Genomic DNA, 20765 nt, shown 5'->3' with positions numbered 1-20765 from the left:
TATAAATTGTAATGATCGAAACAGTTTTTGAATATTATGTATTAATTTTATAACGAACGTTTCCCACTAAAAATGGAACGTCCGAGTAGCAGGTACAGTAACCTATGACCTTTGTAGTTCTGTCAGCCTCTCGTACTTTTTCCCCAGGACTACTTGGACTGTGTATAAACTAAGCACAACAGTATTTTCCGCTATACGAACAATAATTAAGAATCCCGTTGAATTTGTACAGGTGTGTTTTATGTGAAAACGACGATCGATGAATATTATCCTTTGCTTGCACGTTCTATCTAACGTAGTTTTCTAGTTCTGAATAATCTGATCTCGAAATGAAAATACATTGACGACATGGGTGAGTGATCATGAAGAATTAACACTGTTTGGTTTAGAATACCTAAAATTGGCTGTCACTACTGTGTTTGTGGACTACACTCGAACGCGGAACAGAAACACAAATGGTTCGGAAGCGAAAGAACGACCCCGACAAGGACAAGAACGACGTCGGGCAAGGGAACTCACCAAAGCAGAGGCAACAGCGCCCCGACGAAACGAGCAAATCCACGGCGGAAGAAATGCAGTTCGTCAGCAACTCCCGATCCCGGACTCGCCTAGGGTCTGCCGTCCCATCGACTGGCACACTGCGGTGGCTTTGCAGACTGAGAATAGTGAGACTCTTCGTCGTTACTCTGGTTGTTGGAAGTATAGGTTTTGCGGCTGGGCGATTTGTTCACCAGAAAATGTATTTTGGTGAAATTAGGGTGAGATTGACTGATAGTGATACTGAACCTGACAAAAACGTCAAAGTTGGACCATATTTGCATACTGACTATCATGATGGAGTCTTGATGAAGAGATTTGGGGCTTCCAAGTATGATGATGATGATCCACGACATGTGCAGTCAATGAAAGATCTAAAAGAGCGCCATGCTGCATCCCGGAACAAATTTGAATTTGAAAAACAGATCAATAACAATATCAATAATCAGAACCTCCCCAATGTTCATGTTAATCATCAGAAGCAGCACCCAGCAGCAAAACAACAACAAGCTTCACAACCAGAGGAGGCAAAGCAGCAGCATGCACCTCATCAGCAAGCAGCTCATCAGCAACAGGCGGCACAAACCCAACACGGTGCTAACCAGCCGGCAGCACTACCACAGCAACAACATGCTGCAAAACAACAACAAGCTGCCAACCAGCAGAACAATGTACAACAACCTGCACTTCCATTGCAACAGCCTATCAAGTTACCGCAGGGGGTAGCAGCACAACAAGCAAAACCAGCACAGCAGCAACCAGTTGCTCATCAACAAGGCGTTCAAAAGCAATCAAGTGATCTACACCCCAAAAAGCCCCAAGTTCACGACTTACCAAGTGATGTCGACAATTACCCATATCACATTATTCAAAGCCTCACGAACACTCACAAAATGCCACATTTGAAGCAGAGATTCATTGATTGCACCAAATCAATTTTGGACAAGGCATCGATCAATCTGCACTTTTTCTTTGTTGTTGACAATCCGGGTCGTGAGTTTATTACAGAGACTTTGCAGAAAATTACTGATGAGGGTGTTGCCAAAAATGAATTCCAGGTAAAACCAGAATCTTGTCAGGATCCAATGTCTTCAAACTCATGTTCTTGCATTTTTTACTTTGCAGCAGGTTGAGATGATGTCTCTACTGCCCCAGCACACAACACAATGTACAGTTTAATAGTGCTCAACTGGGCAAAATCAGCAACACCACAGGGCTTGTTGCTCTAAATGTTTACAGGACCTGAACTGTTTTTAAAAGACCAGCTGACGATTTCACCCAACTCTTCCTTAGGTTAAATCTTAGGACTTGGGGCTTAGGCTGAGGAAAGTTCCGTAACCATAGACGTTAGGACGAGTGGTGCGCAACATTTTCTTTGTAATGTACAAACCATAGGCTTTTTTTGTGGGTGGTCCTTGTTTTTAAATTGACACAATTTAGCCATTGGCAGACCATCAAAATAATAACAGTTGATAATAATTCTGAAAGGGGATAAAATACACTCTAGGACTGTTCTCCTTTGCCAGGATCTTTTTTGTGTATTAAACTAAATTCACAACTTTTTATATTTTTCACAGTTTCACTTCATGGATGTGGAAGAGCTAGCCCAACAGATTGCACCACTAGTATCCATGCTTCAAGCAAAAGTCTCTAAAGGCAACCCATACTACCAAGACGCCATCTTCTTTTTATCCGTTGCTCTGCACCGTGGTATACTTCCTGACTATGTCCACAAAGTCATCATGCTGGACACCGATTTGAAGTTCATGACTGACATCAAAGAGTTATTTGACCACTTCGAACACTTCGTTGGCGACAACATCATGGGTTTGGCGAGAGAGATGCAACCGGTATACCGTCATATGTTGTCGTACTACCGCAATTTAAACAAAGGGACAAAAGCTGGTGACCCACCACCTAATGGCCTGACTGGATTCAACAGCGGCGTTTTTCTCTTAGATTTTGATAAAATAAAAAGGAGCACCGCTTATCACAGTTACATCAACCCGGACAAGATCGTCGAGCTCACAAGCAAATACTACTTCAAGGGTCATCTCGGAGATCAAGATTTCTACTCGCTGATTAGTCTGGACAAACCTGACCTTTTTTACATTCTGCCATGTTCATGGAATCGACAGTTGTGCACTTGGTGGAAGGATAAAGGGTACACAGACGTATTTGATCAGTATTTTACTTGTAATGAGAAAATTCATGTTTACCATGGTAATTGTAATACACCGATTCCACACTAATTCTTACTTATTTTTTATCCCCAAAAGTCAAATCAGTCAAACTGAAAAATAAATAAAAAATTAAATCTATTTTTGAATAGGTGTTTAAAAATTTTTCAATTTTTAGGCAAACAAGTGAGTAGTTTGATGTATAAATGTATCTTTCATGTCTTTAAGGTAAATGTCATGCGACACAGAACAATTCACATTCAAACGGTTCTAAGAAAGGATGTTCTCATTTTAATGTTTGAATCATTTTTCTTTAGATTGGTAAGATACTAAAAAAACACACCATACAAATGTGGTGCTGGTTGCTTATAATATTAGTTGATCAAAAGAAAACACATGTTGTATGGTCAATAAATCAAACATTGTTTTCACTATGTTCCCAGACATTAAAGGCACTGGAGACTGTGGTAATTTGTCAAAGACCAGTACTTGGTGTATCCCAACATTAATGCACAAAATAACAAATCTGTTAAAATTTAGACTCCATTGATCGAAGTTGCAAGAAAATAATGAAAGAAAAAACACCCTTGTTGCACACATTTCTGGGCTTTCAGATGCCTAAAAGGCTTCAGTCTTTGCATATTTGAGAGAGAAATTACATCTTTCTCAAAACCTTTGTTACTTCAGTGGAAGCCGTTTCTCACAATGTTTTATACTAACAACAGCTCTCAATTGCTCGTTACCAATAAGTTTTTATGCTAACAATTATTTTAAGTAATTTCCAAGTGTCCAGTGTCTTTAACAGGAACTTTGCTGGTGATATTTTGCTCTGAAATGTTCGTGCTGAAAAACAAGATACAAGTTTGCACTATATGTACACTAATGGTTTTAGGATGGATTGATAACTTGTAAATAACACGGTAATGGAAGTTGACAGACTAGAATTCTTAAGTTACAAAGTAGGCGTTGCCACAGGAAGTGAAGCTTACAACCTAAGAAATGTAACTAGTGTTTTGTATTCAGCAAAAAAAGAAAACATCACACTGTCAGTATAGCCTAGCTAGTTTTAGTGGTGGGCCCTAAATCCAATTAAGTTCACCAAGGGCAAGAAGTTCAACAAAATTATTCATGTTTAGATATGGGGCCATCATTGCTGAAGTTCAATCTGGGGGAAATCTGTGCTGAGCAGCACAGTGTATTTTGCTCAGAATGCTGGTGAAATTTGTTAGTTCTGATCTTCTGAGCAAGCCCGCCCGGCACTGCTACTGTCGTGGCTATAGTCACTGTGCATCATAGGTAGGCCATATGTGGTCATATATTTATTTTCCATTTATTCACTTAAATGTGTATTGTGGAAATCTTTTAAAACCATTCCCCCAAAAAACTTTTGCAACGAAGTAGCTAGTTTTCTAGATCAGTATTTAAGTGTTAATTAAAGATCAGTACTTAAATTTAAATGTAAATTGTGTGCTTAAACACAATTTGAATGTCTTTTACTTTCGGAAAATGTTACTTCATTTTTGTAATAATAAGTTTATGGGGAAAGTAGCTTACAAGTCCACCAGAAAGGGAGAAATTCAGTACAGAAATCAGCTTAATATTAAGCACAAGGTATACCATACATCCTTGTTATTTGATTGGCAGGTTATATACTCATCATCATCATTCAAACCATTACATATGTGGCCTATAGGTGCCGTAAACTATGCATTTTTGTACTACATGTAATCACGATTAATTTTTCTCTCATCTTTTTCTACTATTGCTAGGCGTGCAATTTGGCCATGATGATAGCAAGGGCTAGCTTACAAAATTAGGCTGTATAAAACGTTTTGAATGCTATTTAAAAGACAAACATTCAGATTCTTCTGTGGTAAGAAAATTGAAAGTCGGATTTTAAAAAGTAGGAAGAATATTATGGTTGTATTGCAGGCTTCACTACTATTGCTCGTTCAGACCACATTTCAAAAGGCCATTGTAGCGGATGCCAAAACACAATCTTGTAAGTTGTAGGCTGCCTACAAGATTTTGGCATCCGCTACGAGTGTCTTTTCTAAGTGTGGTGTGGCAGGCTAACATAGTGTACTTTTTATCCCATATTAAAAATAAATAGTAAGAAACAAAGTACTAGTAAGATATAATTGAATTGGTTTAAAAACAAAACAGGAGTGGAGAATTTCATGCTGATTTATTATGGAATGTACAGTTCAATATGGCTTAACCTTAATGGCTTCTAAGACATTCCAGATTCATAAATAATCTCACTATTGCACTCCAAAACATTACAGTTTGGGCTGCCTTTTCACAGGCTGGCATAACTTATTGTATCTTTGTACAAAACCTACTGAATTGCAGCCGCAAAAAGGGGAAAGGCTACTCTTTGTACTGAACAGTACATGTAAGTACCCAACCAATGCAGTTTTACTGTGTGCAAGTTGGTGTTCGAGCTGACCTCCAATCAATGTGTTCAGTGAACCTTGGTTCTTTCACATATTTTATTCTCCTTTTGTGCTCTTAGGAACAGTTTAAAATTCTCAACAATTCCATAAAATTTTAGTGTTTTTTTTTAGGGGGGGGGGGGTGTTCAGAGGCTGCTTGAGAAAAGTGAGGAAACACCAATATTTGTGGAAAATTTACTTTTAAATACATCCATCAGTCACGCACTTGGGTGGTGATTATGCTGGGATTTCGAATTTGTGTGTAAATACTTTTAATTTGATTAAATAAAATTTTCAGGGGTTTTGGGACTCTGGGAGGTTGGACTACATCGTGTATGAAAATTAATGGGCTTTGATGCTGAAACTAAAATGGTCTAAACACAGGATCAGCTGAATTCCTCTTTTTTTTATATTCTCATTTGTGCCATTCAAACTTGACAAGAAAAAAAAGACTTTTCAAAACCATTGTAATTTTGTAATTTCCTCTTGGTGAAGTTAGAGTTGCATTCATGTTAAAAAGAACTGGTTTCATAACTTCATGGGGAGGGGGATCTTAACAAATAACTGGTTGTACGACCATGGAAATGCTGAAAACTTTAGACGATCCCTTAAACACATTGAAATATGTGGTTGCCTGCACTCTTTCAACCTTGTAAAACAAGTTGACAAAGTACAGTTATAAAGGGTTGGCCGATTTCTATTGAACCAACCCCTTTTTTAAGGCCACCAAGGGCCCTGAAGGGAACAGCTTATAAAGTCTGCTCACCTTTCAGCAACCCTATTTTGCTTATAAATGAAATAAGCAGTGTTTGCTGATCAGAATTAAGCCCCTACCTGTTTAAACTGTGATTTAAAACGTTTTGGGTTTCTGAGATGTGAAAAATTGTAAAGAAACTTTGTAAATTTCTTTTCAATCAAACTTACAAACGTCAATGAATAATGTGCTTGTGTAAAGCAGTTTGAGAATTTAATACTTCAGCCCTTTTAGGGGCCATTTGTTTGACCAATAACTTGAAAATGCACTTGCAAAACTTAATTTTCATTGGTCGGTCAAAAAGAGTCTTACATGTTCATGTATATATAGGAACACTTTGCCTTAGATCAGGCGAGTTGGTCTATGAAATCGTTTGTTATGAAATGGTTGGAAAGATGTTTTAAAATTAGAATATAATGATCCACACAAATATGCCTCAAGATTGCAGTTTTCCTTTTTTATTTTGGGAACTAACACGGTCAGCCATTATGTGGAGTCAAAACATGGTGTGCCATGTTATTTCACACGTATAGGCCTAAGGAAAACCGTGCAATTTCTAGGCATATTTGTGGGGATCATTATATTCTACTTTTCAAGCACCTTTCTTACCAACATACATTTCATAACAAACGGTTTAAAACACTTTTCATAGACCAACTCGCTCGATCCAAGGCAAGGTGTTCCTTAAACTGTTGAACCCTGTCTGATCATTCATCTACTGTGGTTGCGATATGATACAATTTGTGAAGTGGTATCATCTGGAACTGCAAAGTTTTAGTTGAATGATTTCAGATGGTGAGCAAAATGAATATTGATGGAAAAAGCTTACTAAGAGTCTGGAGGACTTTAAATTAAAGCATTACAAAACAAGTACTATTACATACTGCTGAACAGGCTGAATGAAGTGTCTCGGACATGAATGTTTATGTTTGTTTGGGTTGGTATGAAGTTGGACAAATACAAACAATTAAAATGTTTGAGTTAAAAAGTAGTTAATTTTTACCTAATAAGTGATATTTTTCGGTTAGCCACGTTTAGGGTGTTGATTTGAAATTATTATGTGCCACGGGTTTTGTTTGTGGATAATTAAACAAAGCAGTACTTTTTTATAAGACTATTAAAACAGATTTATGCTTGTGTACACCACATCATTTTAATATTAAACCTGCAGCCGATTTTACGAAACGCTAGGATTAAGGATGAGTAACTCGTCCTAACTTAGGATGGGTTCAATGCGTCCTATGCGTCCTATGTATTTGGATACGGAACTTAACTCGTCCTAAGTCCTAGGATTAATCCTAAGTTCTAAGAAAGAGTTTGGTGAAATCAATGGCAGGTTCAAATTTCATTGCTTCTTAAGAGGAAAATATTGCTTACAAGGTTTCTGCTAAGCAACAATAAGCTGGATACCAGTCCAAGTTGCTGTACATGTTGTGAAATGGTATTTTAGCTGGTAACCTTTTTCGAGCAGGCATAATTTTTGTGCTCAAGCAGCTTTGTGAAATTGTGCCTCAGGCATGCAATTGTAATTTATTAAAAAGAGTAAAAAAGATTTGAGGCATAACCAATCTTTGTACTGTGATTTTAAATTGTCAGTTACACAGCTGAGGAACTTAAATGAGAAAATCAGCTCTGCATACCTGTGAAATTAATCTATTTTGTAATAATAAAAAAAAACTTATTTGTGTATATTTGCATTCGGGGTATGTTGTTAGGGATGTGTTTGTATAATTTTTCAAATATTGTGGGTTATTAAAAATAAAACTTTCACATTTTTAAAAGATTGTTTCAATTATTATTTTAAGGGAAGCTGACGATGAAACTTTAGGTAACTGCCACTCGCAGCATTGAATATGTGGACAAAATATTCAATCACCCATGTGGGCTGTTGCTAAAATCCAGTAGGCAGATACCATTGACAAGATTTTTATTTGAAAAATTTAAAAAGCTTTGTAAAAGCAAATAAACTTTCCTTTTCCCCACAGATACCTTTCTTTTTAGTATGTCTAACCCAAAACTTCTTGTCTTGGTAATACCAGGGCCCAATGTCATGGCTCAGCTTACCGCCAAAATCCGCGCTTACAGTCATGATTCCCCACTTACATGCTAGCGCTGAATTTCTGTACTAGCCTTGTAAGCGTAGAAGGCTTGGTAACGTGGAGTATGCTATTGCAGAAGCCAAAATTGGCTGCTAACCCGTGAAATACATTTGCCGCAAGCACAGAGTTCCCTGCTTCTGTAAGCGCTGATTCTGTGCTTACGGTAAGCAGAGCCATGAAATTGGGCCCAGGCCCTTCCAATCCCCCCCACTCAACACGAAGTTTGTCTCCTTATCCATTTAATTATTGCAACCCTTGCTTTCTGCCTCTCTCTCTCTATGAGGGCCTATTGTATTTCCACTTGAATCCCTCTGGTAAACTTCTATTAAACGGTTTGGGTACTCATTGTACGACACAAAACACAAACATCAAGAGATTTACATTGCACGGTTTAAGGTAAAGTTTCCCTTTAAATATTGATTTCCGAGGTACTGTAGTTTTTGAGGAATGAGTGAAACAGTTTCACAAAAATAATTTAAGCACAGAGTTATGCGACTCTCCATGTCCATAAAAAAAGATCGCCTTGTCTAAAGCTCTTTACGCAAGCATCCCCCTCTGAATTCACCAGGTAGTGTTATACGCAGTCATGACAGTGCTTGATATACAGTACTTGATACCATTGGGACGAAGGACGGTTTTTCAACCTCCAAAACAAAGTCGAAACAGCGTTTTCGGCTTCGTTGTTTGAGGTTAAGAAACCATGTTTAGACCCCCACGGTATACATGCACTGCAATTCAAGTACTGCCAGCAGTACCGTGCAGTTTGTTGCCAATGCGTGGTTCATATCACCTGGTGAATTCAGAGCGGGGTGCTTGCGTAAAGAGCCTTGGACAAGGGTACTGAAAACATTGCTTTGTGACTTCCACTGTTTCTCTCAAAAAAATTGATGACTTACTTGCATCTTTATTCACAGTGAGTAGGGATGCATGTCCTGGCCTGGGTCATGGCCAAAAACTTGGTCTACAAAAGGTATCAAAACCATTTAAAGGCAGTGGACACTTGGTAATTACTCAAAATAATTATTAGCATAAAACCTTTCTTGGTGACAAGTAATAGGGAGAGGTTGATGGTATAAAACATTGTGAGAAACGGCACCCTCTGAAATGCCATAGTTTCTGAGAAAGAAGTAATTTTCCAAGAATTTGATTTCGAGACCTAAGATTTAGAACTTGAGGTCTCGAAATCAACCATCTAAACGCACACACCTTCGTGTGACAAGGGTGTTTTTTCTTCCATTCATATCTCGCAAGCTCGATGACCGATTGAGCTAAAATTTTCACAGGTTAGTTATTTTATGCATATGTTGAGATACACCAACTATGAAGGCTAGTCTTTGACAATTACCAATAGTATCCACTGCCTTTAATGTTTATTGTGTTGTCATTTAGCCTATGTTAGGTCATTCACTATTTTTTGAGTTAATATATAATATAAAATAATCATGGATGGTCCATACAACAAAATAACAAAATCATCAGCAAAATTTCTGTTTGTTTTTAATCTGTTTTATTTTCCAAAAGATTTGGAAACAACAATTTTTACTATCCAAAAAGAACTACACTGTTTTGACATTAAAACCAAATACACTCTTAAGGTACTTTGAAAAAATTATATATTTAAATTATGGGACTTTACTTGTTTGGAGAACACAACAACTCCTTTAGAACAATTCCATTGCCTATTTCAACTAATATTTGTTTAGGGCAATCCATCAAGCTTTGTAGTTGATGCATTATTGATCAACTACTATTGTGTGACAAAGATCAGACACTTTAAACTGTCCTCACAAAATGAAAGCGACCTGCCATTTGGAATGTTGCATTAATACAGGCTAAATACCGGGTGTCGTGGCCAAGTGGTTTGGAGCATAGAATTCAAGATCTGACATGTAGTTAGTAAGAAATTTGGGTGTGGGGGTAATTGGGGGTGTGAAAACATTTGATTCAAGAATTGAACAGTGTTAGCATTGTCTGGGCATTTTGTGATGATTACAAAGAAATGAAATGTCTCTTAAGGGTTAATACAAATATTTAACATTTGGCCTGGAAGCTAACAGAGAGCGCAGAGATCATTTCCTTTGTTGCCCTGGATTGGGCCTTGGTGCTCATTTTTAAAGTTCACTTTTAAATAGCTACAAGTACCCATGCCATTCCTCAGGAAATATAGCCTTGCTTCCCTCTGTGTGATTGAAACTCTAGGCCTGAAACACATTTAAACAATAAAACTCTAAAGTTAACCCTCGTAGAATTTGGGTAGTTTGTCCCCGAGGATCGTTCGTCGTTCAACTCCATCTTTGGTGATACTTGCTAAACGGATTATACCACCGCTGGAACCGTCACGGAACATGGCCAGAGCCAAACCTAAAATCAAAATTAAATAGAAACAAAAATCGACATGAACAAATACAACATGCAAATATAACTTGGCTAGTATAAATTGAGAGCAATATAACTTGGCTCTTCATATCGGCTTGTTGTGGCTAAGAGGTTTAGCACCTTTGACTCAAACTTTGGTGTTTCTGAGTGTCGGTTCCAATTCCAGTTTTGACACTTTTGTCCTTCAGCAAGACATGTTACCATTATAACTCCGCCCTTCTGATCTGTGTTGTGTAATGCACACATAAAAGAAGCCAATGCACAGGGGTTTGCCCTGGTGTTCCTGATTTCATTGGCTGCATATTGCACATTGACCTCTTGTATTACATGGTGCTGAATGTATGTTAAGGAAAGGGTTCTAATGCTTTAAAATGTAGCTCAACATGTACCTTGCAGGAAAAATACTGAGTGCTTTGACACATGTATCAGGTGTGATAAAGCATTGTTTGCATGTTGTCCAGGGGGAAGGATACAACAACATGATAGACTTCAGCAAATGCAGTCTGGTGATGCCAGACTTGTCAAACACATGTTTGAAGTTCAGTTTCTGGTTTTATCTCTATCTCAGATTCAGAGAGATTCAAGCGTATTATGAAAAATATTTGACCAATTTCAATTTTTTTTTCTTCCCAATGAACAAGAGTTTGTACTCGATGGTGGTAGAACACTAACTTTGTCTTATCATGAAAGAACATTTTTAAATCATGTCCACTCTCCCAAGGAATTGCCCAATAATGCATGTCTAGGCCTAGTGGATAAGAGCACCATATTTAAACTGACCAATCTGATGAAACAAAACTGGAAACGCCCGCTATGGAAAATTACTATCTACAGGGTCTTTTTGTGCACAATCTAGGCATTGAAGGCACTGCAGCAAATGGCACACGGTGCTCAACACTTTCGCGCCCACTGCGCGTCGGCTTGATCTATAAGTAGCCACTATTATTATTATTATTATTATTAAAATAGGTTTTCTCGATCAAATTCGGCAAATGAGCATCCAATTTCATTTCCATGCGTTCGAATTAAAGCTGTTTTGCCTTTCCAGTTGTTACTGCGTTTCAAATTCAGAATTCGGCCATTCTAGTTCGAGTCAAATTCCTTTAGCACTATGTTCAATTTAGTGAATGGTCATTCTTTTTCGAGACACACACGCCTCAAGAAGCGACTGCAAATTTGAATGCTGCTTTGATGAATTGTTAAATTGAATGATTATTTTGTTAAATCGAATGACGCAACAGTACATTTGACTAATCATAAATGGAAATAAAATTACCCTTTTGAGTAGCAATCGATTTCGCGCGAAATAGAATAGCTTGATGGTTAAATTGGCTGCTCATTTTCCAAAATTGGCCGAGAAAACCTATATTACTATTACTATTATTTATATTAAAATTCCTAAAACGCATGAAGTATATGTACATACCATCAGCAACAAATTTGAAGCATTCCTCCTTGGTCATGTTCTCCCTAAATGTGGAATCTAGGTAGCCATAGATGTAGGTACTACCTGAGCCTCCCATGGCTACTTGCTGCTGTACAAACATTCCACCAATCGGTATTGAATACACCTGCAGAATGACAATGGAAAGAGATTAAAAATATAATATCAAAGTCTTATATAGCGCACGTATCTACATAACAAGGTACTCAAGGCGCTGAGTATACAAACTCTCAGAAAGATAGGTTATTGCAGTGATAAATTCTGAGACCCAATTATGTAGCAGCTTATCAGGGTTTACAAGGTGCTACGGCGCATCCAGCAGCCACAGCCAGGATAAACACCAGGGTGAACCCCTTCTCTTTTCGATAAGTGCACTGGGTTCTTTTACATGCGTTGCACAACACATGGGACCAATGGCTTTACGTCCCATCCAAAGGACAAAGCAATGGCCAAGTGTCGTGCCTAAGGACACAAGTGTCACAGAAACTGATCAGAAACACCAGAGTTTGGTTTCGGTGCTCTCAACCGCTCGGCCACGACACTTCCACTTAGATCAATACACAGTTTCCTGAGGAACTGCTTTGGTGACTAGCAAATCTGGGTGCTGTTGATATTATAAAACATTGTGAGAAACGGCTCCCTCTGAAGTAACATAGTTTTTGAGAAAAAGGAAACTTCTCACTTAAATATAGAATGTTTTTTCTTTCATTATTCTCTTGCAACTTCCATTATCAATTGAGTCCAAATTTTCACAGATTTGTTATATTATGCATCAGGTTGGGATACACCGAGTGAGAGTACTGGCCTTTGACAATTACCACAGGTGTCCAGGGGTGGATTTCACAAAGTGTTAAGACTAGTCTTATCTCGAGTTAGGACGAGTTACTTGTCCTAACTTAGAACTAGCCATACATTTTGTACATCTCCTAGGTTAGGACTAGTCCTAACAAATCGACCCCAGTGCCCTTTATACTGTCTGAAAGTGCCCTAAATACCCCAAAACGCAGCATTCCTACCTGTCCACCTTTGACCTTATCCCAACCAGCTACGATGATTCCAGCCGATAGAGAATCGCGATTCTCGTAGCACAAATTCCTGAACAGATTGGCTGCAGTCCGAACAAGGGGGGGCTCTCCTGTGTTCATGCTGTTTGAAAAAACATCATCAGTTAGAATTCCGATATTCAACGTCTGGCTCAAATTTTACACTTGAAATGGTGCAAGGGGATAGAATTAGAAAGTAATTGAACATTCATTGTTGGATTAGGAAACGGGCTGGGCAAAGTATTAGCCACAACTCAGAAAAAGGGCACACAAATTTCCTGTAAATTCAAAAACGAGCGTTCAAGAACCTGGATTATTGGCAGGTGCCAAAGCCTTGTTAATACTTGTCAGTATTACTTGGAATACTAGTTCCTAAATTAGTATTTTTCAAAACATCTTTAGTGTGTTTTCTATCCGGCATTATCAGATATTACAAACTTATTATAATAAAATGGATTTTCCCTTTTCCTTTCTCAGTTCTGTGAAAATACCATAGCATTTTACATACTGGTATATAAGACATAGCGTGCTTCCAAACAGAAAAGAATCAATTTTGCTCATTCAGTCAATGGTGCTGACCAATCATATTACACTGATCCTTGATCGGATTATACAGCAAACATTTGTCGAAGTGGACATTCGTATACATGCATGCAGTACTCGCTGCTAAAATATAGGATTCAAACTGCCTCTAGCTACCGGGCAACCTCGATGGTCTAGTTGGTAAGGACACTACTCTAGAATTGCAAATGCGCAGGTTCGAATCCCACCTGATAAATATGCCGGGTTTTTTTCTCCACAGAACTGGGGAAAAGTACTGAGTAAACAGCGCTGTAAGAGTAAGACCAAAATTAATATCTTTATCCCAGATGCAAATTACGCATCAATTAAAAACATGCAATTTAACCATAGGGATTTGTGGCCATGGTCGGTGTCAGCAGAGTTAAATAGCGTGAATCGTGATGACATAGAGAGTGCTGCCTCTAGCATGTCTAATCATATCTCTCTGGAAAATGCTGACAAGTACGGACACCAGTACACATTCTTTGGGATGTTACATAACAAGGTTATAAAATACCCATTCGGTCAAATGCACCATATTTTTTACCGAGTGAGGGCGCTCTCAAACATATTTGTATCACTTCCGGGGGTATATTCATTCATACCTAAAACATTGATTAAAGACCGAAACACATGACTACCATAGACATCTTATCCATAACGGAAAATGAGACTTTTAAAGCCATTATACGCTTTCGGTAAACAGTATTTTCCAAGTTCCACACTTCGTGTATCACAACCTATATATAAAATTATATAAAAGTAAAGCATTTCATGGACTAATATTTCAAGAGGAGTCTTTCACTATTACCTTCTGTAAACCCTGTAAATTATTTGTAAATCTGTGAACTTTTTTTTTTTTTTCTGTACCGAAAGGGTCCAATGGCTTTAAAGGAGTCGTTATACATGTAATCCACCTCTAAAGCAACTTAAAACTATGGCGCAACTAAAAAGTGACAGAACGCCGATTAAAACTATGGAGGATGAATTGCGTTTATCCCCTGAAGTGATAAAAATACTATAGAAGAGCGGCACCATGTGGTAAAAATATAGCGCATACATTATTAATATTAATACTTGCCTGTGTACATCAAGACTGTATGTGACTATATCAGCAACAGCTTGTGTGTCCGCTGCCGACCCAGATCGACAACAGTATATGGAGTCATGAACCTTGGTTAATTTATCAGTCACACGATTTCCGATGTAGGCACTGTTGAAGAAACAAAATGCAATAATCCACTTTGAAGTTTAGAAAGGTTCATACAAGGTTCCAAGAGACTGGCTGACTATCCGAGTTAGAAAAAACAAATGGACTATCTAACTTTACATGCACATTAACCCTTTAGTGTCCGTGTTGTTGGTGAGGAGGGGTAGACTGAATAGTTATCTTGTCAGTGCAAAAAAAGTTGTTTCTACTAAAAATAAAATAGCACTAAAATTATGTGACACGCGAGTAATATAATATAACATGGTCTGAGGGTGACTAGTCGATATTAGCTAAGGTAATGGAAGTTCTTCCAATTACTGAGGGGAGCTCATATCGACTGATCACCTGAAATAAACCGCGTATATTTTTTTTTTACTATACATATACTTCATACATTTTCAGTTACCTGAACATGATTTGGAACAAGGGAAAATGACGACAGTAAAATAAAATGCACATTTGATACATTTGATAAGTTTGTTCATGTGTTGGATGTCGCTAGAGAGCAATGTTGATGCGTGTATTGGAAACTTTACCATGATGCGCATGACAAGTAGAATAGCGCCCAAGCTAACAGGTCGCACAATGGTAAAGGCGCATGACATGTAGAATAGCGCCCTGGCTGCCCGGGCGCTATTCTACTTGTCATGCGTATTTACCATGTGCGTGATTACTCGCGTGTGCGCTTGGTAACAAGCAAAAATAACACCTGGCACATGATGATGAATGGACCAACGAGAACTCAACTCTGAATCATGAATATGTATGAGGTATAGTAATAGTCGATATGTTTATCTCGCTTACAATAGCCCCCTGGTCATTGCCTTGTTGCCCTTGAAATGCGGAGTAGAAATTTACAATTTCCTCATAGGGTGCCCTTTACCAAGGAGAAAATACCTTGGTGCCCTTGCCCTTTCAAAAACGAAATATACAGGCCCGTGACATTACTTATTTTCATGCTGGAGTATTTATACAGTATGTGCACAAACATACGAATCACACTGTCACCAGAACCTGCACAAACAATTGCTATAAAAAGCAACGCTTGATGGCCCAAGAAGTACATGTATATTGTGTACACAATGTGCATAATAGTACTCAAGCACATGGCAGACCTCCAGCATTGCTAAAAAATGGGCCATTAATCAGTGAGAAGGGTCTGTTAAGGCAGGTTCAGGTCGACTTGGCTGTTCTTATCTTACCCTGATGTCGTTCTTGAATCTGCGCCCAGTACCACACCCCCATCAAACTCCACAGCCATAATGGTTGTCTTAAATAAATAAAACAAAAGCATTGAGAAAGGTTTAGTACAATTTTACAAACAGTGTTTGAAACGCACTCATTGTCTCTTCTTAATGAAAGTTGACTTTAATTAAACAAATTTAAGTTCTATACACATTATATACAATTTAAAGTCAGACGAGTGCAAGCAAACACTGACAATGGTCTGCAAATGGAAAGCAAGGGGGAATAGGGATCATTTGCGAAATTGGAAGTGAAAAGCTAAATTTTAAATGAAGCCAACCTGGATCATGGTCAGTCTTCCGACTTGTAAAGTTGTTTTTCTTTTTTTCCCCCTGTATAATATTCTCTTAATGTAAAAATCTGTGATATTAAATGATGTGTGTTATGATTTTGAACAGTGTGAAATTAGTAAAATCCTGTCACTGATCTGACAAAAAATTGATATGGTATTAATCCAACATTAAAAACAATGGCTATATGTCATGCGAAGACAAATTAAGAAGTGGACTTATAATGAGGGGGGAGGGGGGGGGGCGGAGGGGGGATTCAGGAAGTTTATGCGCTTCAGTTTTACCCAGGTTTCTCCACACGCGGTTTTGTCCGGGCACTGCACCCATCCTAAATTCTAAAAATACCAAATGCGCCCATTCAAAAATGTAATGCCCGCACAAAATCGTTGAGCAATCGGGCAAAACAAATAATAATAATAATTACGACTAGTGCTGGGCGAATAGTGAAATTTTGTTATTCGGATACCGCTGGCCAACTATCCGAAATTAACCAGATATTCGAATAGTTTTTTGTGCCCCTAGAGGGCGCTGTTCGTTTGTAAATGAGATCGTATGGGCGGATTGATATTAGTTTTAGACAGTGTCATTCATAAAAATGACCGGATCTAATTTAAAGATGGCGATTTGCTTTTTCATTTGATCGTGATTGACTCTACGTGAAGGAAAACTTTTGTAATCTTTGAACAAATTACGTCAGAAATGTCATTGTTTTAACTCTTCACGGAGGTGAGCATAGTTAAATACTTAATATATGCTGTTTTATGCTGTCTTAATAGAAGTTTCATAAGGATTCAGACAAAACATTCATATCAGTTGTCACCCGACGTCCGCGGATATTCGGATATTAAAGAATATCCGGTTACTCGGTTGTAATTACAGAATTATCCGGTTTGTAAATAGGTATTCGCGCCCTATGCGGATATCTGGTTAAGAAAAAAAAGGCATTCGCGGTTACGGATAGGAAAACCTATTCGCCATAACCGGATATTCAAATAATTCGCCCAGGCCTAATTACGACGACTACAAACCACCGTTTCAAAAAGGAAGTCAGCTATTTCATAACTTGTATTTTTCTCTGTGTCGCTAGGCATCCTGACTACATTATTAGCCGATGAACAGAACCTTGTAGCCAAGACTCATAATTGAGTCGACCCCGAGCTATCATGAGAAATAGTATATTGTACATTGTCCATCAGGGGCCCCAAGGTTGACAATCATGTGGATGTTGAAACAAATAATGCGGTATTAGGAGACTGATCTGAAAACTAAATGGTTCATTTTGTTTTGTAAAACTAAGACTAAACTAAGATTTGTTAAGAATGTAGATAATATATGATTTGAGGCATTTAGTTGCATGTTAAATGTAGATTTATCGGATGTTCGGGAGACTCTTCAGTTCTGAAACAAAACTGTCCTGCTTTTTTAACTACATGTACTACTACCCGGGCGGTATGGAGGTATAGAAAATTGGCTGGGACTACTACTTTAGCTTATAGGATCGTAATTAACTGTACTACTGCGGAGTCGGTTGTTGCGGTCCTACTAAAAGCCGACAAGTCCAGAGTGCAAACAACACACCGACAACAAGTTTCAAATACCTATAAAACAGCAAATAAACCAAAGACTTATTAGAACTATGGGTGATTTGTAATATAAACTGATATTTAATGGCATGACTTCACGAAAAGTCTGAATTTTAAACCAGAAAAAAATGTTTTCCACGGAGAGCAGTCGGACACCATCTTGGCTTAAAAAACGTGTTTCGACCAGCCCATTACGATGCAAGTAAGATGGATTGGTGCATACTGTACAATACAATAGAGGACGAGCGTCTTGTAAAGACCCTTAGCTGTGCACAGGTCTTCACATGACGCCCGTCATCTGTTGTTGGTAAGGGCTAAATCTACTCGTATCGTAATGGACTGGTTAAAACACATTTTTTAAGCCAAGCATCTGACCGCTCACCATGTACGCTTGTTTTTTTTTCTTGTTAAAATTTCAGACTTTTCGGGAGGTTTTGCCATTACATTTCTGTTTTTATTATAAATATAATGGACAAATTTCTGTATCGCGCCACCACTTTTTCATTTGATATGAAATAATATAGTATTAGGCTGTTTCAGTCAAATTTAATGCAGGTGATTTTTTCTCTGACAAGATGTGGTCTGTTAAGGCGTATTCTTAGAAGTAAAAATCAATTTAAAATTTTGAAATCGGATGTTTGGTTGCAGAGATATACCGTTTTTAATGAGCGAGGATCGTGAAAAAAACGTACCCGTGTTCAAGTTCAATTCTTATGTTTTTCTTCATATCGGCCACGGCCAAGTTTAATGCACAGCCTATGGCAATAGAGGGCGCACACTAGGCGAGCGCCCTCTATCACTGGGGAGGTTTACAAACTGTGCTTTGAGGAGGCGCTAGTATGATTTTTTATGAACGGCAAAAAGTGATATTTTTTGAATAAAACTGAGGAGCGGCATCGTGGGGGAAATTATTAACTATAAAAATTAAATATGTGTTAAGTTTTGCAGGTGTTTGTGTGAATATTCTTTATTAATTATGTCAACAAATAGCATTATTAAATTAACCAGAATGGAATAAAATTAAAGAGTTTATGACTGGTGTTTTCTTTAATTTAAGATCAGTTGATCCTTTGATTTAAAATTGTAGCATTAACACAGTAAAAATTTAGAACAATCTTTAAAAAACTTGAGGATGAAGGCATTGGTATACATCGATTATTTTTGTTATATTTACAAAGACAATTTCTAAAAAACCAATGGCTATATACAATCAATTTTTTTGTTCAACTTTCGTTTCAATTAGTATAGGCCTTTAAAAGTATGTAACAATACTAGTTTCTTTTGACTCAAGATGAGCAGTCTGTTATTATCAATTCAGAACGTAGAAATTATCAAAGAAACAAGATCGGGCAGCTTTCCAGCTTTCTATTATTAGAGCCCCGGCCTATCAAACTTATTGTAACACACGCCCTCTTGTGGTGGCACATCACGGAAACACGAAGATGTACGAGTACAACGTACATGTACAATCGTGCGTATTTAGGACAACTTTGCAAGAAATGGTCTAACAAAACCTTTCTGCGGGAGAAGAAAACATAATCAAATTACACCAAATTTTCACAAGTTTAACTTAAAAGTATGGGAATTAGCACTGACAAAGTCGCATTCAATTTTGATGATTGTCTCTGGAAGAAATCTTGATTCAAAAAATGGAAAACGCCGACAAAAATAGGTTTTTATGGTAAAAGCTATGCGACTAGCTGTACGATGTGCGGAATTTTATAGGCTACACGATGATGTAATCGTTATCTCATTTTGTGTAAACATGTGCTCCCGCATCGCAAAAAACCGTCTTCGGGCTTCTTCGGCGCTTTCCGAAGATTTCCGAAATCCGCTGTCCACGGGGTTCAAAGTTGACATCATGCACAAACGAATGGGCGCTGCACGCCAGGCCAAGCCTCTTTTTTTTGTCGTTGCTCTCTTTTTTTTACAATATCTCCGAAACTATTCATTCGATTTCGAATATTTTTAAAATGTAAGCACGAGGAGAGAATGCTCCTGCCTGCTGTCAAGTCTCATAGTTATGAGTTGTACAAAATGTGAGTTATGATTTAATATATTTCGTTCTTTTTTTTCGGGGCTGTGTGTGTGTGTGTTTTGGTACACGTAAAATCAACTTGATGAAACTGCCTAATAGTATCTAGATTACCTCAATGAGATATCCCTTTTTGTAAAAATTTGTGAAAAAGTGGTGGCGCCATACGGAAAGTTATCCAAATTGGATTCCAATATAAATTATAATGCACACATGATAGTTCTAACAAACAAGCATTTGGTTTATTTGCTGTTTTTGAGGTATTTGAAACTTGTTGTCGGAGTTTTGTTGGCACTCTGGACTTGTTGTTGGCAGTGTCGGCTTTTAGTAGGACCCAGTTCTTGAATTTGTCTCAATGCTTCGACTAGACTAGCTTGCTCCTAGTCATCGTCAGGTCGTCAGGAGACTGGTACTGGGTGGTCAAGTGGTGGTAGATAAAATAAATAGCGGGATCCGACTGCAATTGTCTAACAACTTAACAAGGGGTTTTAACTTTTTGATTTTTCAACGGCTGCTGAACTTTATTTCGGCAGAATTCGGGCTGATTTCCCTTCAATAAGTAAAAGATTAAAGAGTATTATTATACAGAAACAAGAAAACCAAGCGCCCTCTTTGTTGAGTGAAGACTGAAAGAGTGAATGAACGAAAAAACGATGAAGACGCAATTCCCACTCTTTCCCACCAGACTCTGAAAGCAAGTCCGAGTGAAGCGAAACGTCAAAGAACTGCACAAAAATCACAGAATCATTGAAAAAGACATCTTTACTTACCCCGGTTTTCTCTTCGGCCGTCATCCATGCCGGTAGCTGGCTATTCGCTTCGCAAATTGAAGCTGCTTTTCCTCTGATTTGGTTCGTGGGTAGCGCCATCTTGTTTTATTTTTAGAATGGTGTCCGACAAGTTAATGATCGTTTTACGCATGTCTTAGTGACTGTCACCAGCGGAAAATAATGACTGGCATGTTTTGATC

At 38.0% G+C, this 20765-nt stretch overlaps 2 protein-coding genes and 1 long non-coding RNA gene across 3 annotated transcripts; 1 reads left to right on the top strand and 2 right to left on the bottom strand.

Annotated features, from left to right (window-relative positions):
* The first annotated feature begins 208 nt into the window (after positions 1 to 208).
* LOC139950568 (uncharacterized) lies at positions 209 to 4635 on the top strand. Its single transcript, XM_071949317.1, has 2 exons — positions 209 to 1595; positions 2115 to 4635. The coding sequence occupies exons 1-2, from the start codon at positions 456 to 458 to the stop codon at positions 2787 to 2789; spliced, it is 1815 nt and encodes a 604-aa protein (XP_071805418.1). The 5' UTR covers positions 209 to 455; the 3' UTR covers positions 2790 to 4635.
* Positions 4636 to 5231: 596 nt separating this feature from the next.
* LOC139950569 (uncharacterized) lies at positions 5232 to 7746 on the bottom strand. The gene is made up of 2 exons (XR_011787672.1): positions 6629 to 7746; positions 5232 to 6513 (listed from the first exon to the last, which is right to left on the bottom strand). It is a non-coding gene; the product is annotated as an uncharacterized lncRNA (long non-coding RNA).
* A 1766-nt stretch (positions 7747 to 9512) lies between these two features.
* Positions 9513 to 20731, bottom strand: LOC139950458 (proteasome subunit beta type-6-like). The gene is made up of 6 exons (XM_071949144.1): positions 20566 to 20731; positions 15845 to 15912; positions 14514 to 14645; positions 12845 to 12974; positions 11811 to 11955; positions 9513 to 10369 (listed from the first exon to the last, which is right to left on the bottom strand). The coding sequence occupies exons 1-6, from the start codon at positions 20662 to 20664 to the stop codon at positions 10242 to 10244; spliced, it is 702 nt and encodes a 233-aa protein (XP_071805245.1). The 5' UTR covers positions 20665 to 20731; the 3' UTR covers positions 9513 to 10241.
* Positions 20732 to 20765: the final 34 nt, after the last annotated feature.

The sequence above is a fragment of the Asterias amurensis genome, chromosome 18 (assembly GCF_032118995.1).
Source record: "Asterias amurensis chromosome 18, ASM3211899v1".
Taxonomy (NCBI): Eukaryota; Metazoa; Echinodermata; class Asteroidea; order Forcipulatida; family Asteriidae; genus Asterias; species Asterias amurensis.
This window is presented reverse-complemented; position numbering and strand designations above follow the sequence as displayed.